We start from the raw sequence: 27,862 nt of genomic DNA on the forward strand, positions 1-27,862 counted from the left end.
CCTCGCACGGTGCATTGCAGAGAGCTGGGAGACCTCTTGTCACCGTGAACTGGAATTGCCAAATGAAATGGAAGTGCTTTTAAGGTGGGAGCAGAGGGATGGGAAACCTGCACAGAAACCTGCCGGAGGGACCCCAGGAACCACTGGCTAGTGAGACACAGGCAGGAACTGGCCATTCCCTGACATCGATACAAACATCTCCTTGCCCTGCTTTATTTTTTAACACAGAAACAGCAAAGTGGACAGTGGAATGAAAAGCCACCTTGTGTATTTAGCCAAGCACTGCCACCTCATTTTCCAGCCTCCTCTTCCTCCCCCCCGGGCCAAGTAGGCCATGAATAGTAAACACCAGATCACTTCTCATGTGAAGCCCACTTAAAACTTGGTAGGGAGCTTCCCTAGTGTTTGTAAAAGACACCTATAGAAATAAATCCAAATTAATATTTGCAAGAAAAGACTAGAATACAGACTCGGTGAACTCATCTCACTGATTTCCCATACTTTAAAACTAAAAAAAGGGTGCAAAACTTTCCATTTCGCCCCAAGAGTGGACTTTTGCAGCCTTGCCAGGGTGGAGTGCACTTGTGATTGTTATCTGAGCGTGAGTCAGTGCCTTTCTTGAGCAATTCGGCCCTCAACTCTGCATTTCCAGGGCTTTTAATGTTTGGTTTAAAAATAAAAGCAAAATAAAATAAACTCTTCCAACCCTGATATTTTTGTACAATTCTATTTACTCCAGCTGAATCTTAACTTCATCATAGTGCGGTTCTTCCTGTGGGACTTAACTAATGTTTGCAAAGCACTTGATTTATGATGAACTGTTGAAAATCCTGTTTAGGGCTGCTATACAGCTGAGGGTCTGCTGTGCTTTACTTATTACTGCTGTTATCACACCATTTCTTACCTCAAAGACCCTTTGACAGTTCTCCTTTCCCTATGCCCTTAGTCTTGCTGCCCAACTTTACCCAGCACACTGTAGTACCTGTCTGGCAGTCACAACCATAACAGGAAGACAAGCAGAGAATAAGTTTACTTTCCTGCATTGGGTGCTGTTGTTTTGGTGACATCCTTTTCATTACACATCTGTAGTGTTTATTTCCCCTCTAAGGGTGCAGTGCTTTCTGATTAATTCCAAATGTTTCCTAGTTTCCTCCAGTTCCTGTTACTCCCATCTCCTCAGGCTTTGATACATACTGTTTCCCTTCTCCTGTGGCCCTTTCTGCTGCAATGTCCCCCCCCCAGAATACTGTGGGACAACGCTAGAGAGACCTCATCCATCAGAAGCATCTCCTCAGGATGTGTGAAGAAGGTTTGTGTTTAGTTGATTTAGAAAGCCTCCAGCCAGCAGAAGTCTTGGCTTGGCTTCCAAGTGGTGGATGGAAGGAAGATGGGGAGTGGAGAGGAAGTACATGCCATTTCCAAAAAATCCTAAGCAAAATCCCACGCCTCAGAAAGTCGAGCATGTTTCAGCATGGAGGGGAGTGGTGACTACAGGTTTTGGCAAGGATTTTGAGACACAAAACAGGTTAATGTGAGAGGCGAGTTGAAAGAGGCATCTGCCACCTGAAAACCTCCTTACTAAGTGTTGTTCTTCCCTCCTGTGGCAGGTGATGGACAGCTCGATGCCCCTGATTGGGGAGCATGTGGAAGAGGACAGACAACTTATAGCTGATCTGGTTGTTTCCAAAATGACTCAGCTTGTCACCACTGCTGGATCTACACCGTCACCACTGAGGCCTTGGGTATGACTGAAGAGAGACCTTATGGCCAAGTTGGTTTCCTGAACTTTTTATTCTCTCTTAGCTTCCCTCAGGTATCAGGCAGTCAGACAGCTCAGTGATCAAACAGTCCCATATGAGAGTGTACTGGATAGACTGACTCCTGCTCTTCCAAAGAAGTCTCTCATAGACTCTGAAGTCTAAGAAACACCTCTTTCTCCCTTCCTCTCCTTCCACGTAATTGTGACATCACCCCAGCAGTGTGGTCCGTATACCTAGATATTCTGGCTTGCTGAATTCATAGATTCATACCAAAGACAGCCATTTTTAGAAGTTCTTGTAACACCCAACTTCATCTCCATCTAACACCATGCCTCAGGATAGGTTTCGTTCCAGTTTTTGCATCCCTAATGAAAATCTGTGCTTCCCAGAACAGAAGTGAGAGTATCCACCAAGAATTATTCCATTCCTTAATGCAGCCCTTCTTCTTTGGAGATTTCCTTCACCCTCTTCATCAGAAGGAGGCTTGACTAATGCTAAATTCATGTAAGAACCTGTAATTTTTGCATTTAAACTGCCCCCTTACTGCTTCTCGTGTATATTTATTTTGAGTATCAAATGCACTCAACCTTAGTACATTTTCCAGTGGCAGTTCTGTATAAATGAAACACACCAGAACATAATCTGTGTCTCTGGGTGTATATGCTGCACCTCTTTCAGTATCTAGCAGGGAGCCAAGAACAAAGGTTTGAGGGCAACAAATCTGTACAAAAGAAAGGAAAGGAGAGTAAACAGGCTGAGGGATAATGTTGACTGGAATGAACTGAACAGTTTCCATTTCCACTTGAGACCAAAAAATGGGAAAAAGCACTTTATAGCTTTCTGCCTTTGTCATATGACACTCCTGCTAAACCAGATGCCCAGCATGAAGGGTGTTCATGGTAAACTCCAAGTTTTAGCTTGAGTGAGCAGGTAAACATTTAGTAGACACTAAAAATGCTTTGAGGCAGGGAAAGTGTTACAGAGGGGATAGGATTTACTGGGCAAAGTGGAATCAACAACTGCCATCTGAAATAGCCAAGATAGAGAGTGTATAAACTAAGAGCAAAGGAGAAGCCAACAGAAACTGAGAACATGGATGATGCATCTGCTTTCTATGTCTGTATATACTGGTACAGGGTTGGATTGGATTACAACAGACCTAAAATATGACTGAAATAAGAACAAAACAAATGGTCTTAGAGGGATAGCATGTCAAATAGAGTTAAATAAGAGAAGGGTCTTTGTCAGGAATATGACCTACAAATATCTGTATACAAACCCAAGAAAATTAAAACCACAAACATTTAACTACAGTATTTTGCTATAGACAAAGATCTTGGTACAACAAACATTGCAGTGACTGCACACACTACAAAAATTAGTGCAATGCTATAACACAAAGTTACAAATGTGCAGAGAAGTAATTACATGTGAGGCTGGTGAGATGTGGAACTAGAGCTACAGGTGAAGACTCACAGAACCAAGAAAAAAGACAATTCTGAATACAAGGACAACAGTACTGAACGCATAGAAATATGAACTCTTGGATATCTGGTGGGTATGTGTAAAATATTAATACATATTATTGGAGCTGTCTGTACTAGTCTCTACATCAAGAAAAGCTGAGAAATTATGAACCTGAGTACATGGCACTGGTAGAGATGGAAAAAGCAACAAGTCATAATAATGTGAGACTACAGCTATCAAGCAGCAAGTCAAATCACACAACAGAAATTCAAAGAGAGTTCTCCATCTCTGTAGGTGTCTGCTTCCTGTAACTGCAAAATCCAAGCATAACAGGAAACAAAACCTGACCTAGCCTTAAGAAACACCCAGGTACAAATTCAGAAAGTGAATATGTACCATTAGGTTTGATGTCCAAGGGGCAGATATCAAAAAGTAACAGTATGATGCAAGCAGATAGAAAATTAATCAACTCCCTAGCATTAGAAGTAAAACTGTATGGATGTTATTTGAGAGACCGTTGTTTCCCAGAATGCATATATGCATTTCTGATCTTCTCCTGAACCAGGAATGCAAGAAATAAACTTCTAGAGTTAAGTGGCAAACATTCAAGACAAACAGGAAAAAGTATCTTCCAAATTTGGAAATCTGCTATTTAAGAAGACCTTTAAGCACCATCATGCAAGTAATAAAAGGAAATGTGAAAAGGATAGAAACCGATTTTGAAGAGCAGGTAGACAAAAGAATGAAGCAGATTCTTTGAGTTCTTCTGAAGATGGAACCCTATCAAAGAATTGGTGGGCTTCATGGATCATCCAAAGTTAAGGGGGAAGACAAAAGAGACAGTGTTGAGACTCTACTAAATTTAATTGCTGAAACTGGGGAAGTTATTAAATTAGATCAGGCTTTCCTGATAAGAAAGACAGGGGAGAGAACAAAAACAGTGATTGAATCAGCGATGACTTGTATTTTTAAATATATTAAGCCCCCCAACCCAGATGGCTACGTCCAGTGAACTGAATTTAGGAAGTGACTAAGCTGCCAAGAAAAAAACCATACAATTTCATTAGAAGCAGTTATTGCTCCAGAGGATTGGTGTACAGTAAATACAAAATATGTGTTCAAAAAGTTGAAAGAGTAATGTAGGAAAATGTAGACAAGTCATGGACCTTATGAATTACCTCAGACAATAATTTCAAGAACAATACAGAAGACTAATAAACTGACAGAACCACAGCTTAAGAGCATTTACCACTTATATATAATAATATATTATATATATTTATATTATAAATAATATATATAATATATATTATTATAAGAAAAATGTCCCATTAATTTCCTTTTGATTCTTTTACCCTTTTCTATGAGAATTTTTCATAAAGTGGTAGATAACAGGCAATCAGTCAAAATGCATCTAGGCTGTCAGAAAGCTTTAGGCAAGGTAATATACAAGACCTATTAAAGCAAGCAGGGAGAGACTAAAAGGCAAAGTTTAATTTGAGAGCAGAAGCTGGCCTGAGGTAAAGATATTGACGTGAGAGATTTTAATTCTTGCAAACAGTTATCAGAGTTGGTACTTAAAAGTATCACCTTTTAATATATTTTAACTTAGAAGACTAAGCCGGGTCATGTTGATATTTGGGTGGAGACCAGGACAGGATGTTAATAACAAACATGTTTTCATGCCTACAAGGTGAAACCTGGTTTCATGATTACAGCTGCAGTCCTCCCCTTGCCTCTCTGCCCCCCCCCCCCCCCCCCATCCTTTCCCCTCACTGTTTCCCTTCAAAAGGCAGAAGATCTTGGGCTGGCCCTCACCCCTTCATCTCTGAGAAGCCTTGGTTGGCTGTAGACAAAAACAGCAGAGGTGAATATGAGCTCCGATCCCCTCTCTTTGTCTGGTCTAATCAGGATATCTCACAGCATTAGGACAGTAAATTTCCACCAACACCAAGGCAAGGTTTATTTTCCCAAGCTATGTAGAACTAGAAGCCACGAATGGAAAATTCCCAGGTTTTCCTCCTTGTCCATTTGCAAGTTCCAGATAAAAAAGCATAAAAGATGGCCTGGCAACCTTATCCCATTCATGTTAGTTAAAACTCATTTCAATGCTTACAACTATGAAACATTTCTTCCCATTTCCAGAATCATTTAGCTCATTCTCCTGACCTTCCAGGAGCTTTGAAGACCCTTTTATCATTGTGCTCTCCATGTAAATAACCTTGCACATACCAGCCTATCTGTCTCCAGCTTCCCCTGCTCTCATAAGCAACTTTGTGCAATAGGCTTACTCAGACTTTTGTTAACTTCAGACCCGCTTTTTGTGCAACAGTTCTGTGTTGCTTAATCTGTTTACTAAAATATCTGTCAAAAAGAGTAAGAGTGAGAGAGAAGAAAGTATAGATGGCATCTACTTATTTGCATTAGTCAGGACCAGGGAGGCCTGTGAAGAGCATCTGACAGAGCGATATATACGTTCAGTCACCACAGCAAATAAAACTCCATATGGAAGATTGAAAGGTAAGGTAAGCTGGGGGTAGAGAGAGGGAGGACATAAATGATCTGTGGACCTTGCAAGTGGCACTAGCCCTTCCCCTTGAGAAAGACTTTGTCACATATAAGCTAATGAAAACCATTGCTCAGCCTATGGTTGTGTTGACAAGGGAAAAGCAGGAAATTAGGATGCAGGAGAAATGAGCCAGTGATGTTTACAGAGAACCCCGATACTGCTTCATCTGAAATAACATAACCAGACCTGCCTCTGGCATCTGCAGAAAGAAATCACAAAGCTGGGAAAGAGAAGTGGGTGATGAAAACAATTAGGGACCTGGAAACATTCCCATGGAAGGACTGAAGGGATTCAGTGTCTTGGCTTTAGAAAGGAGGTGAATGAGAGAGAAGGCAGCAAAGGTTTGCAAAATAATGAATGGCTTAGGAAGGGCAGATTGTGAGAAGTATTCTCAAAACTCAGAACAAAGCAATGGAGTTAAGAAAGGGGGAAGGCAGCGAGGCTGATTGCTGAGCAAGACTCAAAGGGTCTGGCTGTAAATATCAAAACAAGGTATCTGGAATGTTTGCAGAGATTTTGTGGAGCAGATAATAAGCTTCATGTTTCACAGCTGAAGCTGGCCCCTGCTTATTAGCAATCAAGAGGAGACCCCTTAGGGTAAAGAGATGATTACTCCATAGATGTTTCCACGGTTCATCCCACCTTCCTTTGGAACATCTGGTGCTGGCAACTGTCCAGAGTGGGAGAAGGGACTAGGAGACCCCCTCAGGCCTGATACATTGGGTAATTCCCAGTTGCCTAAAAAACATTCTAAACTGTAACTTCATTGTTATTCCCCATGAGCAAACAACTTCTGTGCTCTTTATTACTCAGCTCTCCATTTCAGTCCCACAAGATTTTACCAGCCAGATGCTGCATGTGTGTGTGTGTATTTAAGGAACACTTCATGACTCTGCAGTTCCTGTGTTACTTCAGGGCTTCTCTCTGGGGACTCTGTATTAACTGGAATGGCTTCTTTCCCCCTCTAGCCTCCACAAGTTCAGCCTGCACCAATGAAACCTCAGACTGGACCTCAGCTTGGACAACTGTCCCAACCACGGCCCCCTCCTCAAGGTACCGTTCTTTGGGTCCCATGACAGTGCAGACTGTGAGACCAGTTCGCCCTCATAAATAGAAGCTATCAGGATAAAGGTTTCACTCACTATTCCAATTCACCGACAAGCAGGCAGCAAATTCAGTGTGCTCTTAAAGCAGCTGCTGTCATATTCCACAGCAGCTCAGAAAGTCGATGAAAATTTGATAAGGATCCAGTTGATACTGCTGGTAGGACTTGGCTCAGCCAAACGAGGCCACTTGAACTGGCACTGGAGCCGGATTCTGGGCACAGAGTTTATTTGTGTTTGCACAAAGCTGGAGGAGCTGCAAGTGTTAAGAAGGGATGGGAACATGCTAGTGCTGCCAGGCCTGGGACAGGCACCAGTGTGGTGATGCCTAGGTATTCCCCTGTCAGCAAGAGCACACCCCTAGCTCCTCCTGACAGAAGGAGCTGGTTTGACTCATGTTTCTCGGTCACAACAAGAGGTGTGATTTACTGTCTTGAGTTATGCTGAGGTAATGAAGCACAGGGCTGCCCCATGGGTACCCAGACCACACCAACCAGTCACTTCACATAACCAATTAGCCCTTCCTTTTTTGTTACCATTATACCTTCCTTTCTTCACTCCAATCTCCTACCAAATTAACACCCGCCTCAAATAATCTTTTCCTCATTGGTCACAGTTTTGCTGTATCCAAAATTCAGTATTTCAGACACCAAATGCACCGATGTAATCCTGGCATTGCCTAGTGTTACTTGTAGGAATCATTGGCCTTGCAGTCTGTCTCCAATACTCCCCTTCAATTCCCTGTGAAGTGTTTCTCTCACATGAGTTCCCCTTGACCACCCGTGAAATCCAGCCAACCCTCACAATGCTCTCTGTAACTTCTGTCAGTTTCTCACATTGTTACCTGTCATATCCAGCAATTCCTCATGTCACATCCAGTTGTTTTCCACATCCTCTTCAGCTTTGAGAGTCTGTTATCAATACGGCTGAAGCCACCTGATGATAATACTGGAACAGATGTATGGATAGCAATAGGGTGTGCAGTCTCACATCAAACTGCAGGGCCCGTGAAGGGACTGCTGACACAAACCAGCACATACAGCTTTCATTTCCTGCACAGAGTTGGTTCTGCAGTGATTCTTCTTTCCCAATGCAGGAAGCACTTGCCAAAGCTAAGAAATATTAGTTACATGGAAGAGTACAGTACATTGAGTGCACACTGAGTGAGTACAGGACACCTGGGGAGAATGGCAAAGCTTCTTTAGCACTGAAGGAGGCAGAGGAATGGACAACTCTAGAGACAAAGGCATGACATCAATTTTAGGCCTGTAACAGAGGTTTTCCCTTCTGCATGAAGCTACTCTGAAGAGTTTCCCCCTTATCAAAACCCATTTTTGCATACAGATGCTCCTTGTTTGTTGCCCACCATGTTCAATTCCTCCTGTCTACACATCCCTTCCAGGTGGCCCCCGCCAGCCTCAGGGATCTCAGCCTCCACGGACAAACGCACCTCCACAGCAGCGGCTCTCCCCTCAAGGACAGCAGCCCCAGAGCCCCCAGTCCACTTCCCCTCAGCAGCAAAGGTCACCTGGATCTCCACAGCAAGTCCGATCAGCAACTGGGTCCTCTCCAGTCCAGGCTCCCAAGGCAGGCGTGGTCCCTCCGCAGCAGCCTAGACCTCCTGCTCAAGGCCGTGCTCCTAGCCAGCCAAGCCCCACTGAAACATCCAAGCAGCAACCCACCCCTCACCCACATCTGAAGTAGGTGCTCTGTTAAACTGGTAATATCTGTAGATATTAGAATAAGGCTGTCAAAAAGTACCCTGAGCTGGTACAAGGATGCTGGAGAGCAACTCTTCATCAGGGACTGTAGCGATAAGGGGTGATGGGTTTAAGCTTAAACAGAGGGAGGTCTTTACAAGGAAGAAGCTCTTTACTGTGAGGGTGGTGAGGCACTGGAATGGGTTGCCCAAAGAAGTTGCTCCATCCCTGGCAGTGTTTAAGGCCAGGCTGGACAGAAACTTGGGCAACCTGGTCTAGTGGAAGGTGCCCCTGCCCATGGCAGGCGGTTGGAACTGGATTGATCTTAAGGTCCTTTCCAACCCTTAGGATAGTTATTCTATAATTCTATGGTACAAAGAACTCCAGATGGTGACTATATGTTTAGGAACTTTTCTGGAGCCAAGCATACCACTGAATTACTGTGGATCTTTGGCAGCAGACTTTGATGCCACCTTTCATGGAACGTATCTGGCTGGCACCACGGCAGGAAAGATGGGCAAAAAAATGTTTGGTGTTGACAAAAATCTGACAAGTAGATATGAGCAAATTGGTATGATCAGGCCAGAACAAAATATAGGCTAGGAATCAGAAGGCAGTTTCTAGGCAGCAGAAGAGTGATGTTCTGGAACAGGCTTTCAGTGATGATGTCTTTAGCAAGATAAACCAAGAGCAGTGCACTTAAGGATGAAAATGTTGGTGCTAAGGATAAAATCGCCACACTACACATATCCCAGGTACCTTAATTTAGGGTCTGGTCTTATGCTGAATGCCTACTACTGACCAGGAGAAGCCACTCAGTGACAAAGCATGGTAATAGGGAAAATTGGGAGATTTACTTCAAAAGCACAGGCCTGATCTGAATTTAAACACTAGCATATAAACACCCAGAAGGAGCAGCGTGGCCAACCAAAAGATGTGCATAACTTAGCTGACAGAACAGACATGCCGGGGGAGGCAGGCAACAGGACATATTGCAGGTGATATGCCTAACAACTTGTCAAACCTCTCACGTTTTCACATCTTAAAGGACAGGATCATCAATCGTACAGCTGATAAAGACACAGGTTACCCTCAGTATGAATCCATTTTTCTGTATTAGCAGCAAAATTACTTAAGTGATCCTCACAACAGTTGCACAGTGGTAACTGAATACTTTTAGTCAGGTGTTTTCATGAACACTAGTGTGGACTCTGATATTGGAGCTGCTTGCCCATGTCCCATCCTCTTCCACACACACACCCCCACCGGCTCCCCCATTCCTGGATGTCTTCGCATATAGGGATTCTCCTTGCTAACCTTTCCTTTCATCCTTGAATTTGTGTGATAGAACACAAAGCATCAGTAACCAGCTTTGAACTACCACCTTCTCTTGAGTCAGAACTCCGTTTTCCATTTCAGCAAATCGCAGTCCCTGACAAACACCTTCAGCATACCTGAATCATCTCAGCGGGGAAACGCCAATGAAGATGAAGCAAAAGCCGAGACCATCCGAAACCTGAGGAAATCATTTGCTAGCCTGTTTTCTGATTAACAGCCCTGCAGCTGATCCGTGCTTCTGCCCGCCCTCACTCTTCATATCAGCGTACCTGATGTCACCCTGCAATACTCTCAGTGGTACCCAGCGACTTACAACTAACATCTGGGTAAATGGAATTTGGAAAACTGTATTTGTTTTAATACAAAGAAAATATTCCAATAATAATGGTCTGAAAAGTGACTGTATAAAAGTGGCACTACTTCATTGGGGGTTTTGTGCATAATCAGAATCACATCTGTTCAAACAACCGAGTCCTAAAGCAAATTTTATTCTTGCTAACCCCTCTGGCATCACCACAGTTATAACAGCGCAAAGTAGATTTTACTTTGATTTGTAGATAGTCAGTACAATTTGGTAACTCCCAATAACTGAAAAAATATAGGTCTGCTTCAGAAACAGATGTGCAAAGATGGAGTCAAGAATAAGTATTCATTGACTGATAAAGTAAGCATGATTGAGCATGGAGACAGTGACCTGTGAAACTTCATGATACCAATTTTATAAAGAGTCACTTTTCAGAGCAAAACAACATTTCAAGTTAAATACAGAACCAGGCATCATTAAGCACCAAAGATCACATGAGCAGGTCATCCAGATGGACTGCTGGTTTGTTCCAGATCATTCTGCTCATAACGGATAAAACATCTCTGTTTCATGCCTTGCATTCATGTCCTCTGCATGTGATGGCTGAGTTCTGAGATAAAAATGTCATGTTTTAACCCTGTAGCCCTAGCTCAAAATAACCTGAGAAATGGGCCTTCGACACAAAAAAAAACAATTTCTTCCCCTGCCCCTGGAAACACCGGAATTCACATTTACAGTTCACACAATTTCTAGACAAAACCCAGCTAAACTCCAAGCACTTTGGTGACTTGGTCACATCTGGCTAAGTATGTCTCCCAGGAACATGCTTAATTAATAGCAGAGCTGATGAAGTGCACATACTTGTGTGCTGAGTGTTCCATAATACCAAATGCACAGAGAGACGGAGTGAAATCCTGTCTCCCTCCCTGAACTCCCACTGACTGACTGGGGGGATTGCAAAAATGCGTGCAAGGTGACAAACCTGCAATAGAACAGGCAAACTATCCTTTCCAAATAAGATAATCTGGGGTTCATCCAAAGGCACCAAGCCATGGGAGGGCATGTTGGGATTGTCCCAAGCAGGTAATGAACAGTATTAGTCCTCCCTGACCACCTCCAAGACTTATTCTTCCAGAGACAGAGATGGTTCTTTTTGGTGTGCTTTTATAAGAATGAAGCTGTGTATGAGCATATAGAATCACAGAATCAACTAGGTTGGAAAAGACCTTAAAAGATCATAAAGCCCAATCTTTACCCCAGGACTACGAAGTACACTAGAACCAGGCAAAAAACCCAGGAAGGACACAAGCATGATTGAAAAAAACCCACCCTAGGTAAAACAATCTCAGCTGGCAATTTCTAATAGCTGAGAACCCACCCCTTGCATAGTGCTCTATTACAAGACACCTAATGCAGGCAGAGTCCCCATCCCACTTCCTCAAATTTTCTTCAAGTTTTGTCAAGTATTTAGTCACAAACCACACATATAGCTTCACGGCCAGACTTTAGGCTTTGTGCTTCCCTTAGCAACTTCACTTTGATGACACTTCAGAATGCTCCAGGAGGCAGGGATGTCAGTAAGTTAAAAACATTTGAGCCAGTGGCACAGATCTTTGCTGTCACTGAAACAGGGAGATCCCCAAAGCAACAAGAGCAACAGCAGCACTTGCCATCTTGGAGGGAATAAAGCCAAATAAGCAATTCCTTCATGCATAGCACCTGTAACTAACATCTAAATCCAATGCAGTCATCTGGAACTTGTATGACCTACCCCTGAGCAGTCCTTCACACATATAATGGCTTTTGTGACCTGTGACCACTTTCAGGCTAGTAACAGCATAGCTTTTCCAGGTTGGAAGGCTCCCCAGAGACTCATCTGGATCAATGATTTATACCTCAAGTTCAGTATTACAGAACCACCCTATTCCCTGATTGTTTCATTTTCCCCCCAGTTCTGTGTTGTCTTTCCAGGTTTGCTAAGCATCTTACAGTATAGCATCATAAATACATGTCACTGAGGAAAAAAAAACAGACCCTGCTGTTTTGCAGTCTCCAGGAGCAATAAAAGAGTGACAAATGGCCTTGAGCAGGCACTGTCCCACTGGTAAAAACAATAGATTAACAGGCAACACTATATGCAGAGGAGGTAATACAAGCCTGATGGGAGAGGATTTCCTTCTGTAACACTTCCCTCAGCATGATTTATGCCTTTTGCCACTAAACAGTCACCAGATATAAAGACAGAAATAAAAGTTTACTGCCAGAATACTACTCAACTGCTCTATCCCCTGGATCTTTTTATGTCTCTCTCACCAACACAACCTAGACAAAAAAATAAGTAACCAGTGACTAGTATGGCACAGCCCCATAAATTGACCCTAGTTCATCACCAAAACCACAACAGTTGGATCATTTGCTGATGCTGCATTTCAACACACCAGCAGTGTCCTCCAACAGACCACAGTTACAGGATAGCACTGTTGACTTCATACCCAGCAGTGGCTCAAATCTCTTCATTTGCTTTCAGCTTCCAGCTGTCATCTTTCTAGGAAGAAGCAAACAGAATGGCATCCCCCCTCCTCCTAGCTCCACCTTGCAAAAAACAGTGAGAGCAACAGGCACTTTCAGCTTAGGTTGGTTACTCCTATAGATCCTGAAAAGCAACTTCAGTTCTAGCCTCAGAAAGTGCTCTAATGGAAGCATTGAGTCAATTTTCCAAGTCAAAATGCTGAAATTCTATACCGTGTTCTGCAAGTGTTCCAACAGTACACTTCAATCTACAACTAGATTTTGCGGCTAGCAGGAGATTCACAAATGCATCATCACGTATTTGTGTTATACCCTTTAAGGCAGCGTTCCCATTCTAAAACCCCTACAGTCTAACAAAGCAAGAGAGGGAGGAATAAAAAGGGTATCTTTTATATGAATGGGGAACTAAAGTCTACCCAAGAGGTATTTCAGGCACTTAAATAGAACAGCTGGAGTTAGAGGGCAATAAGAAGGCAACAGGAAAGTCAATGAATAGAAGTTGCATTTAAATAGCAGGGCCGTCAATGCCCCAGAACATGCCTTGGGATCTCACACAGCTGGAAAAATGGAGCATCTGGTCAGAGCTTCCCTTTTGTCCTGCATGCCTCAATTTTCTCCACCTGGGAGCCAGGAAACAATAATAATTTGTTTGGATCCAGCCCAAGGAGCTGGATCCACCTGAAAATCAGTTTCTGTTTTGCTGTTTAGATACAGCCTGAGACGCATCTTAACTTTCTTGTAATATCTAGGTGTGGTATTTCAAGAGGAATGTCACAGATTCCCATGAGACTACAAGTCTTGTATAAAGCCAAGGTTCAGAAGAACAGCAGTCCTGCTCATAACTGCAATGCTGTTTCCCCCTTTCACTATCGACAGGCAGGTATGCAAGACCTTACACCCCACGTTAAGAACACGTTATACCATCTAGTTGGTTTAAGTTTCTTGAATAAGCTAAAACAATAAATAGAAAAACCAAGGACTATAGTTCCTTATTTCCAAGCGTATCCACACGTATCCAACACTGTTAAGCAACTTTAACAGTGCTGGAGACAGGTGAACAGTACAGGTAAGAAACACTCACCTTCAGGCATGTCACTTTTTGTGATGTCTCTTCTCAAACAGTAATGACACACATACCTGACTTCAGAGCTGTTGAGCTAGTTTTCAAGTATTTCCTCTATTTTGTCATCTAATTTAACACTGTTGGTCCCAAGATACTCACTTGATATATTTCAAATCCTGTTTCGGGAATGAAGGGGACACCTCTTTAGGGAACTTGACAGTTCAGACTAAGTCACATCCCTTTACCTTTCGCTCACAATAACCTTACTATAATGTGAAGCCACAATGAAGAACAGGAAGGAATATCTTCAGGTCACTTAGTGGTGTATCTGTAAAAAGGCTGAGTACACTTCTTCAAAAAACTAACATTCAGATGACAAAATCCAGGGTAAACAGAACCTGTGGCATCAGCCTGACAGAAGTATAACGATGCTGTTTTCATGGCAGGGAGGACTCAACTATAGAGCAGCATGGGGCACACTCATTGGAACAAGGCAATTCAACCACTGCAGGAAGATGTTAAAAATTGAAGCTAATCTTGGTATTGAAGGGAAACCGGTGTCCCCAGATTCTTAGGTGCTTAATTATGGCAGGATTTGCACATGCCATTGCTGTGAAATAGTAAAGGGAAGAAAGAAGCAATACAACTTTTGACAGCAAAATAAGGTATTATATTTTACTTCCACTGGAGTTAATGGCAAAACTTCCTGGCCCTACCGAAGTCAGCTGATTTTATACAAAACAAGATGATGAATCACTAAAATATCACCTGAAAAAGCACATAAGTATTACCCATTAAATAGCTTGTATTTAAGAGGAAGTGTCATTCCATTTTCACTAGTGGAATTCCAAAAATATTTTAGAAAACAGTATCAGCTGTCACAACAGTCATCAGTACAATTTACATTTACAGAAACACTGAGGTCAATCCATCTTAAAAAAAATATGTAAGAAATAAGAAGTTCTAGCAAAGTTTAGTCATTCCAGTCTTCCTTTAATTCAGCTCCAACATCAGCCTGCAGGTCTGATCAGACAACTTTAACAGTGGTCTTGTCATTTGCTCGTTAGTTAATAAGACAACACTTGAAAGGTGCTCATAAATTCCTACAACACATTTCCTCTTGGCAAGACATATTTTGATACTCAAGCAAGGGAATTAAATGGCATTTACTGCAGTAAAGTCAGAATTGATTCCACTTCTCCTGCTGGGTTCCCATTTCCACTGTAACCAGGTCAACCTATTCAATTCCTTAAGTTATGCAGGAGAAAAGATAGATTTTTGCACCAGTTTCAGTTCACACACATTAAGTGCAGCCATGTATTACAGCTCCTTATTTGTAAGGTCAAGGAAGAAGACTAAAGTTTTGCTGCTGGTTCTTTGTAAAATTGCTCTGCTTCTGTTCAGACTTCTGAGTTGCACTGTAGCATGACTTTACTCAGTTGTTCGTAAAACAAATTGATTTGTGTTCTGTTACTTCCATTGTAAAGAAAACCCCTTCCCTGTACTCTTTGTGTATTAAGTAACAATACAAAAATGCTTTTTACCTAATAAAACATTAAAGAAAAAAGGAAACATCTTTGAAAATTTCCACAAACCCGTATCTACCATAACAGTGGCAGTATCCTGTTCTACATGGAACTCTGTACATTTCTTTGTTAATAAAGATTATTAGCCAGGCTGACTTTAAAACAACATCATTTTTCCTGGCAATTTAATAAAATTCTTCAAATAAGACAGACAAGTATAGGGTTTGTATTTAAAGTGCTCTTTATCTGATGCAGCAAATTACTTGGCCGGTATCCTTCTGGTCTCTAAGTAGCACTTCACAGACAATTATTAAGGGCAAAGGCAGGGGAGAGCAAAACAAACTGTCCTACATTGTAGCTCTGTGAAACAGAGCTTAGTGCCAGGTGGTACAATACTACCAGAGCATAAAACAAACCCAGCCTTAGTGGTTGAAACATTACCATGCACACATGTTCTTGCTACAATCAGAAAAGAAGGCGGAAGTTAGTGCCTGCGATTTGCAATCTCCTGCAGTTAAAAAGCAACCTAAGGGACTAGAAAACTCACTGAAGGAAAATGCAGCAATCAAATGAATGCACGGCGAATGTCCATGGGGCGGCCTCGGCTGGGTCTAGGTGGAAACCTGTCACTGGGACCAGCTCGTCCTGGAAGTGTGTGGTTTGCTCCTGGCAAAGACCCAATTGGGTCAAAATGTGGTCTGAATGGAGGAAACTGGGCTGGTGCTTCTCCTGGGCCAGGAATGAGTGAGTTAATTGGGTCTCCAACATATGGAAGTGTTTGTCTTTCATCATATTCTCCACCAATGATCATTGGGGGATAGATTGGGTTTGATGGGAATGGGTTGGGAGGAAAGGGATTAGGATAGAATGGGTTGGGATGAAAGGGGATTGGATGTGGTGTAGGGGGCAGAAACATCATGTGCCTCCATCTGAGGGCCTCCTTCTTCTGTTTCAACTTTTTCTTGTATAGCTGCAGACAGAAAACAAAGGCATCTTAAAGCTCTGTAACTGCTTTGCATTCCAGCTTCAGCAACAGCATTCAGTTCTGCAGCAGAAAAGCACTCCTCACCAGTCTGAAAACCCAGAACAGCAACTCCCCCACCTGACAAAGGCCAAACACAGCATCTCTGGAAGACCTGTAACTCACAATTTGGACATGCATCATCTAACTTGATGCTGTGTTCTACTCTGAACAAACTCAACATGTGTACACAGAGCAACACAGTTTAAACTAAAAATTAACTCAAAGTTCTGCCTCCCAAAGCCTTTGCTTTATTCTCAAATTAGCCCATGGACACTAATCTCCAAGAGATTATATAAAAAAAGGCACTTACTTCTTTCCAGTCTGTGTCACGAGGCCTTGCAATAGGATCTACAACGAGAAGTGAAAAATTAAGAAGAGCAATCTATTTTGGTTTTAAGCAGCATTCATGCTACAGATATCCACAGTCTTTTCAGAATTCAAAGAACCAAGAGATTAAAAAATTTTTGGTCAATACATTTCTCATAAAAAGTATCTTAAAAAATACAAAAGCTCCAGGACCATTCAATAGGTAGCCTACTTGCACGCCTATTCTACATAAAGCATCACCTCCAGAAGTTACTAAGCAGAGAAATCCCACAAACACTGTCCCATCTTTGATTTCTATCACCTTATTTCCTCAATCTACTGTGAGAAATTATAGCAGAAATATCTCTTTACTTCCTAGTATCTGCAACAGCTGGTACACTAAGGTAGCAGGGGATACAGTTGAAAACAAGGTAAGTCTGCACCACACAACAGGAAGAACTATGTGGTTCATCAGTAATGGCTCAGCAGATTGTCAACAGTTTTCCCAGCAGAAAACTGTGAATCCACATGAATTACACCTGATCATCTGTATGGTTAGCACCACAAATTACTGTGTTTAGTCATAGTGTTTAATAATAATAAGTGGTTGCCTGAGGAGCATCTTATCAAAATCTGTCACACATAACCCCTCTGCTCATGTGAGAATGTAAGTACAAAAACACGTGTCTCAGCATTACCTCGGAAATCTCGCAGATACATGAACCTCCATAGAAGCTGGTCGTTTGTAGCTGTGTAAAGATTATGGCAAACAGCTGAGAGAGAGATAAGTGAACGGACATCCAGAAGTCTGAAAATCCGAAGCTTGAGCTCAAGAGGAAGGACCACTAACCCAAACACATCTGGCAAGTTCAGAGCTACAAAGTACAGAAAACAGAAGAATTACATAAGCAGTGCAGAGTTTATTTCTAAAGGCCCTAAAAGAAAGGACATTATAGTCTTTCCCTTAAATCATTTCAATTTGATGCCCGAGTTACACCAACTTTCTCAAAGCACTGATGTGAATTCTTGTAGAACAGATCTCTTGCAATTCTAAGTGCATTTACAGAGTGCACAAAATAGGGCAGATGGCACTTTATACTGACTGCTATTGGTCACTAAGCCCCAGAAACATTCCACACATCTAACTATGTTTACAGGCTACAGAACAAAGGGATAGCTCACAAAAAAAGACCTTCCCAACTTCATGAGCCCACAAAAACCACATCAAATACAGAGCACATACTTCACATAAAACCTTCCTGCACTGAAGTCTAGAGAAAATTCTCCTGAGTAATCTTTAAAGATGAGAACTTTTATGGCAATACCTATGCAGAGAAAGCCTGGCATCCTACTGCTGCACAAACACCAGCTTGTGTTACTTCCTACCATCTTTTCCAAACCCTCAATGACCGGTTACTGAGAAGATCATTCCAAACATGATGCAATACAAGTCTTTCTGCTTTGCCAAAGAAATGGATCAAAACTACAGATCTACTGCCATGAAGTTATTGCGATGTGATTTTCTCACTGCTAAGTGTGGAAAACAGCCACTCCACTTCAGTCTCTCAAGTGAGACTAGAGCAATCAAAAATTAAAATCAGGAAATTACCACTATATTAACATTTTCTAGGATACAAAGATTAATATAATTTCTTTAGAATGTATAGATTACTTTATGCTTACTATTTATATCACTGAACAGCAGTTTCTAACACTCTTCCCTCAAGGCTTCAGATAGAAGTCCTTCCTTCCATCCTCAAAACTTAAGTACCATCCCAAACTGTAAATATGTTCTCTCACCTTGTCGGGCAGCTGCCAGAAGAGAGTAAACCAACTGGTCTTTAAAGAGACGGGATAATTTCTGAAGGTCTTTGTAAACACCTGCAACCTTTTCTGTCAAAGAAGAGAGGTAAAAAGCTTAACTTCAGGAGGTTGTAATGCAAAAATGATGTAAGAGAAGAAGAATAATGGTTTTCTTGCAAGCAAAACTATAACCTGCTTGTAATCTTGATGAGAACAGCTATGCAGTTAGAATGTAACTAGCATGCAGTAAGTAATTCACTGAGAAACCAGACAAGTTCCACAGTCAGGTGAGGCTTTCCTTTGGCCTTAAAAGGCACCACTAGAAGAAATACTTGAGTTCTTCAGAAACAAACCAACTCTTAAGCTGGCAGAGCTTCCTTTGTCAGATTTCAAAGCTCACGTGTAACATGTGCCTACGCTGTAAATGCCCAAAATACTCAGTTTTCTGACAGGAATGGTTTTCTACTCTGTTCTCTGAAGAAACGGGAGCCAGAAGACTCCATCTTTGTATCAGACACATTTCAGTGCTCAGTTAATTCTTCTAAAGCCTTTCTGCTAGACTTGTACATCAGCAGCTGGGGATACCCAGGACACAGTGTAGCACCTTGAGTCAGCCTCAACTGCCATAAAGCTGTTCACATACTTCAGAGAACAAAAGGTTATTTGGGTCTATGCTCACAAGGACCAACATCTGTCTGCCCTTCTCTCCTCCCTCACCTTAGTCTCTCCTCTAATTTTAGCATTCTGGAGAGTGCTACATGGTCAGCACATGTTTTTCTGACAAAAAGTACGTAACAATTATGGTGCCACAACAACAGTGTAGGTACTATCAGCCTCTGAAGTCCTGAGCTGCCAGGCTTAAAGGGGGTATAATACAGCACTGCTGCCCCAGAGATTCACGTATGTGCTTAGGACCTCATAAATAATAAGCATGTGGGGCAAAGGATGAATCGGGCTTTGTGAAGCCCTTTCCTCACACTGTTAATCTAAGAAATTTAAATTGTTGTAACAGCAAGTGTAAACAAATACAATCTGAATTCCTTTCGTTACAAAGCTGTAGTTAAGCTAAATGGTAACCACACTTTTATTCCTTTTTTTTGCTGTTCTATACTGATTTTGTTCCTCTGCTGAAATATATTCCTATCCACTGTGACACTTCTTTACTTTACAGTTTACTTACTACAGGTATCATAGCTCAATCATACCTGGCTCCTGAAAGCAAACAAAGGATGCTGGCAATAGCTGTATTCTCTTAACACCTTTAATCTCTTTGTTGATTTTTAATGTTGCTGCAAATACAAGAAAAAAAGACATTTCAAAACATAAAACACATTGAGAGATGACAAAGACTACTTCGTTAATGCCTTACTCTTTGGAGATGCTCGACTTTGCTCCTTACCATATCCCCTCAAGGAAAATACCTAACTAATAGTAAGCAGTTAGACAAATAATTTCAGAAAAACAAAATGGAATATAAAATAGCAGGGAATAAACAAAGACCTTGGTGACAGAAAATAAGCACAATTCTACCACATGAGAAGAGATGTAACACAGCTACAGAAGCTATACAGAAAGCCATTATTATAAGCCAGTCATTAAAAAAATATTAACTAAAGACTCAACCAACTTACTATATGAACACTATATGCGTGGTAGCTGTAACACTGTCCTCCATCTAACCTTAACCTGACTTGGTTAAAACAATTTGACCAGCATGTATACATGTTCTGAGAAAAATACATGTGCTCATACAAATTGGCACAATCAGTTACAAATTTTACAAACAAACATAATGAATTTAATTTAGGATACCTTGAAATTCAAATCAAGTCCCAGTTTAATACTGGCTCTGCAGAAACATGGAATTTTTCTAATGCTCAATAAAATATGAAAATGGGGAAAAAGACAAAAACACCCCTCCAAGTGATACGGAAGTTGCTTCAAAAAATAGACCACGGGTAAATTGCCAGCATGCTACAGGAAAAATTAAAGCTAAAGAACAAATAGTCTGGAAGTTGCTTATAAGTCTTGCAAAGAACATAAGAAAAGACAAAATACTGTAGCCGGAACAAAGCTACTTCTTTTAATATTTGGCAAGTATACCAAAGGTCCTACGAAATGAGACAAGAAACAGATCTCTACCACATTGCAATGAAAAGGACAGCTGAATCCCCTAAGGACTGATCTTTTATGATTAGAGAAACAGTTAACACTGATCCAGGAAATGCCATCAGCACTAGGAAGTGCCAGCTCTTGACCTCAGCAACACTGATAATCAAGTTGCAGTTTTAAACAGAGTGCACAGAAGCACATTTAAGTTCTCACTCACTAAACACTAGTGATATTCAATGTGTACCCAGGATAAAAACTCAACTATCTTACCATTAACAGCAACAAGATCTCCCAAAGGCACACAAGTCAAACCAGCAGAACCTTCTTCACAAAGAGGATGTGTGTACTGTAGTTTATAGACACCATTCCCTCTCCATTTCTCTGGCATAGATACTGCCTTGGCTTCTGTCCCCTAAAAACGCAAAGAGATAACACACTGACACACTTTAGCCACATACCAAAGCTGAAGGGTTTAAAAAAAAAAAAAAGAGGATTAGAAGTTAGGAAGCACCAGATTTATGCTTGCAATTAACTCTTAAGTTTAGTCCCAGTGCACATTATGACACAGACTATAATCATAAGATATAAGCACATGTAGTGACAGGACAAGGGGGAATGGCTTTAAACTGAAAGAGGGCAGATTTAAATTAGACATTAGGAAAAAATTATTTCCTGTGAGGGTGGTGAGACACTGGCACAGACTGCCCAGAGGAGCTATGGCTGACCTATCACTGGCAGTGTTCAAGGGCAGGTTGGACGGGGCTTGGAGCAACCTGGTCTAGTGGAAGGTGTCCCTGCCTGTGGCAGGGGGTTAGAACTGAATGAGCTTTAAGGTCCCTTCCAATTCATCTATGAATACATACTGTTTTCCCCAGAGTGACAGCAAATCTAAGGTGAAGCTTAGAAATTTTCTGTCCTGTCCAAGTTTCTGACAGGAAAGGTTGTTCTATGAGCACTCACACCTATTTATTTTCTGTCATACATTTCAACATTCTGACAACTTCTGCATGTACATTAATTTGCTGAATAAAACACGTTGTTGCACCTTTTATGTGAAGCTTAGATGTCTGACAAGACTTGAAGAACCATAGCTTGAAATTAATTTGAACATCCGAGCAGACTAACAGTTTTTCCTTTCAATTTCAGTATGAAGAGGCTCAAATGGAATCACAGAGAGGAATAACAAAATCGCAAGTACAAATAAGACTCACTCTTTCCCCTGAAATCTGCAAAACAATCATTTTTTCTACTGCCAAGCCTACTCAATGACAAGAACATTCTTCCCAGTGGCAAATGTATTCTTCAGATAGTGTTTCAGGCTATGTGCATGCAATCAACTTAGCAGATTTATTAAACTGGTATCGGCCAACCAGACACCTAAAGCAACCCCCACATGTGCCTAGTTAGCCTCACTGCAAGAAAGGACACAAGAATTTAAACATCTTCTCTGAGACAAAGTCTTTTTTTGCTATGATTCTATGATATTCAGGCACACATTAGCAAATCATACAATTCAAATCTGAAAATTTAAGGGGAGAAGGTGAATTTATACATGGTAACAGAGGTACTGCCATAGATGCTCAAATACAACACCTCTGTAGGTTACTGGCACCAAAGCCTAAGCTAACACAGGTAGCGGCGTTGGAACTTAGATGATCCCTAAGGTCCCTTCCAACCTAAACCATTCTTATAATTCTGTGACATATAAAGACAGAAGCAGATCTTCAGATGCATCTTGTATCACACATTCCCATGGTATTTCACAACTGTCATATACTGACCAAGGAACTTCCTGTTTGGTTCCACACCTACCTGAGGTACATAGCCTGTCTCCATCATGAGAAGATGTAGTAGAACAATCAAGGCATCAGCGGCACTGGTACACTCAGCAGAAAGATAAAGCATCTCTAAGGAGTGTGGTATTTCACCATCAGCAGCTTCACTGCACAGCATGGGTTCGGAGGGATAGGAACCTGTACCTTCTTCCAGGTCAACATCTTCTGGGACTAATCCTGAAGGAAATTCTAGGCTGGATCCTGCCTTCAAGGGAGAGAAAAACATACCTCTGTTCAGAAAATTACATCTATATGCATCAACAACATTACTAGTCTGCTTATTCCAGTCCTCACAGGCACCAAGTCTCCTGTACTGATTTCCCATATTGAAGAGATTCATTACACCTCCATTTTCTCATATCCCAGCTGGAGACCAGGATTACACAAATAGCCTCCCTGATTTTTGATATTTATAATGCAAGGCCTCCATAAAAGTCTGTCATGTTACTGACTATACTACTTGAAGACAAAGTGATAATGTATTAAACCTTCATTAGAATTTTTACAACATGCACAGGAGCAATTTACTCACTACAGTATCATTTATTTAAATTTAGCCAACATGTATGGCAAGTAACCAAAATAATAACTTGGGCCACTTAGAAACACAACAGGCCTAAATAGCTGGGGGGAAAAAAAAAGTAATCACTGAGTGATTTTATCGTGGCTTCCTTCTGTACTAAATCATACCATATTATCACATTAACTGATAAAACCACCCACAGACACAAAAAGAAGTGTTGAATGAAAAATGTAAGTCGATCTATCTAAGCGAAGGGTCATGAAAAAACTGTCTAAAGGAACTGTAGCTATTTCTACCCCACATCCACGCCCAGTGGCACAAGACACCCTTATGAGCCTGGCATGGCCATCCACACATGGAACTTCCTTTCTCACTAACAGCAAAGCACACAGACCCAGTTAAACAGATTTTCAGACTTCCAGAGCTCTTCTACAATGACCTTTGCTTTGAAACTTTCTTGCCATCATCAACTATAATTTTGAAGGAAGATGTCAGAATCTTTCAGCTAAATAAACAGGGAACATACATAGTCAAATAACTGGCTATGTATACACAGCGTACATAGCCAAATAACTGGATATGTATCAGACAAGTATAAGGAGCCAATGCTCTAAAGATCTTCTCTACTGTGTAGAACAGCAACTGACATAACTTCTTTGTTTTGCCTTGTGTTGACAGTTCAATTCTTATGTACTTACCCTCTCATCACACTTTTGAACTTCCACCTGAGTTTTCTGGTGATCAGACTGCTCATTCTGCCCTTCCTTCGGCCTGCTGGCCTGACTTTGGTTGGATGGCTCATGACCATTCTGAAGTGGGTGAGAAGTAGACGAAGGAGGTAGATTGGGTTGTCCATCTGCTTCTTCTAGTAGCAAGCATATCAAGTCACCAGAAACAATCCCATACGAAGCTAATGTTTTCTCATTTTCTGTGAGAGCATCTTTTCTGTTCAATGTTATTGCAAACCTAGTATCCGGACTGCAAAACAAAAAGGTAAGGAAACATAAGGACTGCACCTGGGTAACTGCACACAGAGGTATAGTTAGAAATGCATACTGCATACTACAACAGTATTATGCCATGAGTTTTAATCCATTAATAATCAGCCATATATTAGAGGAAGCGTGAAGAAAAAAAATATGGTACTTAATTATGTTTTTCTCCAAGCACATTTTAAGTGGCTGTAGCTACTTGGTAGGTATAACTTCACTTACATTAAGTGTTTATAAAACAGTTACGAAGGAAAGCAAACAAGTGCCCTCTAAATTAGAAGGTATCACGCCTGGCAAAACAAGCTTTAAATAAAGTACTAGCTGAGATTATTTAAAAACAAGAGAGTGTTGCAGACTCGACCACCCTGCTTTCTCATTAAGCAAAACATTCATTTCGAAAGGCCAGAATGCTAGTTACAACTGCGGGTACTAAGATGTTTCAGAGTAAGCACAATAAAACCAAACAGAAACAAAACTGGTTAGCACAGAAGCAGCTATCCAGTATAAGCTATGTAACACACCCACTGTGGCAAAACAAGCAGGTAACTTCAGATCTCCCCTGTCCACGCTGTTGGGCAGCACAGTGCGGTGCTACCAATGTGTTTCAATAGCGAAGCATTAGCACACTGTACCCAATCAAAAGGTGAGCTTCTCCCAAAGCAAGTTTCGCTTTCTATCCCCGCAGCGACCGGCCATGACGCAAACCCCCACCTCAGGCAGCGGAGACCCAGTCAGCAACCCCGAGAACAAGGCAAAACCTCCAGCTGGGATGGCTTATAACCCCCGCGATGGGCTGCCCATAACGCGGGCTCTGTCCCGGTGCCCCTCGGCGGGACACCGCAAACAGGCCTCACCGCCAGCACCCGCCCTGCAGGGGGCAGCACCGCCGCCACCACCCCCCCGCCCAACGCGTGGTACGGCCCTGCCAGGCCAAGCCCCGCGCGCGCGCGGCCACCGCCTTCCCCAGACGCTTTTCCCCCTCATTCCCCCCCACCCCCGACCCCGATCTGGTTCGCTCCGCACGTTACCTGTACCCCCAGGCAGGCAGCAGGCTCTGGCGCAGCTGCGCGCGCAGCTCCCCCAGCGTTGGCTCCGCCCCCTCTACCTCCAGTGGCGCCGTTTGCCTCTGCATTCGCACACGAAGCTTCATGGCGATGGCGGCGGCGGCAACGGGGTCGCCCGCCTCACTCCCTTAGACTAGGCCCCACCGGAAAGCGGTGGCGGTGGTGGCGGCGCAAGGGCTGCCGGGGCGTGCCGGTGTTTTGGTTGGCGCGGCACCGCCCCCGGCCGGCACCGCCCCCGGGGCCAGCGGCTGTCCCGTCAGCGCGCCGCCGGCCGCGCGCACGATCGCTGCCTCGGCGTGCCGCGTCCTGGACTGCGCGGCGGCCCTGCCCGGCAGCGATCGATGATTGGGCGCTCGGGCTGTGCCGCGCATGCGCCGGGAAGCGGGTGGTTTGCCCGCTCTTATCTTCCTTCGTGTGGTGTTTGCTGCTCGTCTTCGCCTCCGTTACTGAGGCGGTTTTGCCGCTGTAGTTCAGCGGTGGTCCGTTCCTTTCAGCAGTTTATCCCCGCCGTGCGTGGAAGGGGATGGACGCTGGCGGGAGTGGCTTCTGCGCGCTGTTTGCCTGTTGCCATGTGGTGTGGAGGGGTTCTGTTTGGCTGCTCTTTTCCCTCGTTCTAAAACATGCTGAGAGAGTGTTCTGCTGGCTGGGCCTTAAACTGTTGGTGAAGTTTATGGAAGCGTGCTAGAGGAAGGGATGAAGGATGCTGCCCTCAAAAGCGGTTAGTTTTGTAAAGGAGTGTGGCGGGTTTTTTTCTTTTTGTTTCAGTCTGCAAGCAGGAGACTTCCAATGCCCATGTATAAATTTCACCTCAGGCTGGGAAGACCACTGTGTCAAAATAGTACAGGAAACCTGTGTGCTTACAAGCTTGAAGAAATGGTTCTATTCAGAAGAATTTTGACTTTCAGCATAGTTCACCTTCATCAGAAATTGTGAATTATTTTTAAGTCTAATTCATTAAAATAATATGCAGTATGATAACTAAGGAAAACTGGCTATAAGTAGCTCAGAATGGTTGTTAAAGACACATGGTTGAGTTAAAGACTCAAAGTACTTTATTGAGGGTTTTTCTCCCCTACATGGTCTGTGTAAAACACAAGCAATAGGATCCATTCCACCAAAGAAGGAAAACCCTATTGATAGCCCTGGTGGTTTCTCTTGAGAAATTTGGAACTTAATATAGTTGGAGTCCTGTTGACCTGCAGTCAACTTCCCATGGTAGGGAACTATAAAAAGTAAAGGTCTCTGCTTCAGTTATATACCTCATGGAATTAGTTCCTTTTTTTTCCCCTGAAAACTGAGTGTGAACCTTTTCCATTATTTTTCTTTCTGTATTTGCCACTATAAAGAGTGTATTTTATAATACATCTAAATAAATGCATATGTGTATATATTAACCTTTAGGATACTCATATTACGAATGACTACAGTCACACTGGAAGATGTGAGAGGTGGTGGAATGAGAAGGCTGGAGCATCATCAGGAGATCTGTGAAAATCTGAAGTACCATTTTAAGTGTGCCAGTGGGGGAGGAGTTTCAGATCAAGCCCAGTGGAAAGAACCTCCTGACTTCTTGCAACTTGATGGTGGTCAACTTTATTCCTAAAAGGCATTTTAAAGCCCATTATTCTAGTGCTCTATGGCTAACGTATTTAGTGGAGCTCTGCTTTACACCGTCTCAGGATGGTTGTCTAAAGATGACCCTTAAGTGGTGTCTGAAGTTTGCTAATGTGGCTTTTGACATCTCTGTTTCTGATGAAAACCTTGAGCGTCATATGGAGCAAAGGGCCTTTCAGGTTTTTTCCTAGGGTTTGCCAGACTGCTTCAGACTTTTTTAGCTACCACCATGTTTGATCTACATGTTTCTTTACAGTATTTAATTGCTGAATTGTGTGCAGAGCAAAAGTCTTTGAAGTGGCATATCAAAGACAGAGTTTGATACCTTTGCATTAGCAGCACAAAATCAAATTTCTGTGTAGTAAGAAGAGGCTCCATCCATGGAGGAGGATTCTCAGAGGAAGATTTCCTATGTCTTGTGATGAACAAAATGGGTCAGAAGGATTTTCTTAGTGAGATTACTGCATCCACCTTCTAGGAATCTGTGGTGACTTCTTACATGACTGCAATTTATGTAAAACCAGGATAGGAGTTGCATAGGTTGAGAGAGTGCCTCATGCTGCTGCCACCTCCATTAAAGTAACTGAATGTGTACATTCAGTTGCACAAGTGATTAATGAGTGAGCCAAACAGCTGGAAGCAGAGAGGAAAGCTTAGAATAGATATACACAAATGATGGACTCAGGTCTGAATCTGGGTAGATCCCAGACAACTGATGCATGCTTCATTCCTGCTGAAGGTCTAGATATTTCTTAAGTCTTCCCCTGTCTCTTGGGGACCAGCTTAAGAGCACCCTTACTATTCTTGATCGTGAAGGCAGTGTGCAGTGCAAAGCTAGAAGAACACTGATTATCTTTTTGCTAAATGGACTTTGGTAAAGATGAATGTAGTAGTCCTGGCTCAGGTGGTCTGCTAGGGCAGTTACAGAGGTCAGCAACATGAACTCAGCGGATCCAAATAGTGGAAAGGTTTTTTTTTTCCATCAGTTCATCAGACAACTGCCTTCCAACAGAGTTATCCATTGTTAACGGATTCTGTTTAGGCTCTGGAGCTGTGTTACTTGTTTCGCAGACTGGCACAGGTTAATAGTTCTCTGGCAACTCTACTCCAAGGCTTTGAAAGACTGTATGAAGGGCATCAGTAGGCAAGCCACAATCAGGAAAAGCTGTGCTAACACAGTGCTTTTGCAAAGCTTTCAGAAGATTAGGGGTGTCCCAGACCTCCTCACAA

General features: G+C 42.4%; 2 protein-coding genes across 6 annotated transcripts in view; one reads left to right on the forward strand and one right to left on the reverse strand.

Annotated features, from left to right (window-relative positions):
* SYN3 (synapsin III) overlaps window positions 1-12,613 on the forward strand; it is a 256,004-nt gene extending 243,391 nt beyond the window's left edge. For 4 of the 5 annotated variants that reach the window (XM_061445081.1, XM_061445079.1, XM_061445080.1 and 1 more), the window contains 4 exons: window positions 1,608-1,742; window positions 6,765-6,849; window positions 8,302-8,599; window positions 10,019-10,337. In XM_061445081.1, coding sequence (XP_061301065.1) covers window positions 1,608-1,742; window positions 6,765-6,849; window positions 8,302-8,599; window positions 10,019-10,151 — 651 coding nt within the window. In that variant the 3' untranslated portion in view covers window positions 10,152-10,337. Of the gene's footprint in view, window positions 1-1,607; window positions 1,743-6,764; window positions 6,850-8,301; window positions 8,600-10,018; window positions 10,338-12,212 lie in introns of those variants that run through there. The other variant, XR_009741803.1, reaches the window with a different exon arrangement.
* A 1,318-nt stretch (window positions 12,614-13,931) lies between these two features.
* On the reverse strand, window positions 13,932-25,249 carry FBXO7 (F-box protein 7). The gene is made up of 9 exons (XM_061445083.1): window positions 24,983-25,249; window positions 23,661-23,940; window positions 22,417-22,644; window positions 20,875-21,016; window positions 19,698-19,781; window positions 18,490-18,582; window positions 17,388-17,564; window positions 16,694-16,731; window positions 13,932-16,329 (listed from the first exon to the last, which is right to left on the reverse strand). The coding sequence occupies exons 1-9, from the start codon at window positions 25,102-25,104 to the stop codon at window positions 15,925-15,927; spliced, it is 1,569 nt and encodes a 522-aa protein (XP_061301067.1). The 5' UTR covers window positions 25,105-25,249; the 3' UTR covers window positions 13,932-15,924.
* Between the last annotated feature and the right edge of the window lie 2,613 nt (window positions 25,250-27,862).

The sequence above is a fragment of the Pezoporus flaviventris genome, unplaced genomic scaffold, assembly GCF_033815535.1.
Source record: "Pezoporus flaviventris isolate CSIRO_AGI_PZ_B2104156 unplaced genomic scaffold, CSIRO_AGI_Pfla_v1 ptg000002l, whole genome shotgun sequence".
NCBI lineage: Eukaryota > Metazoa > Chordata > Aves > Psittaciformes > Psittacidae > Pezoporus > Pezoporus flaviventris.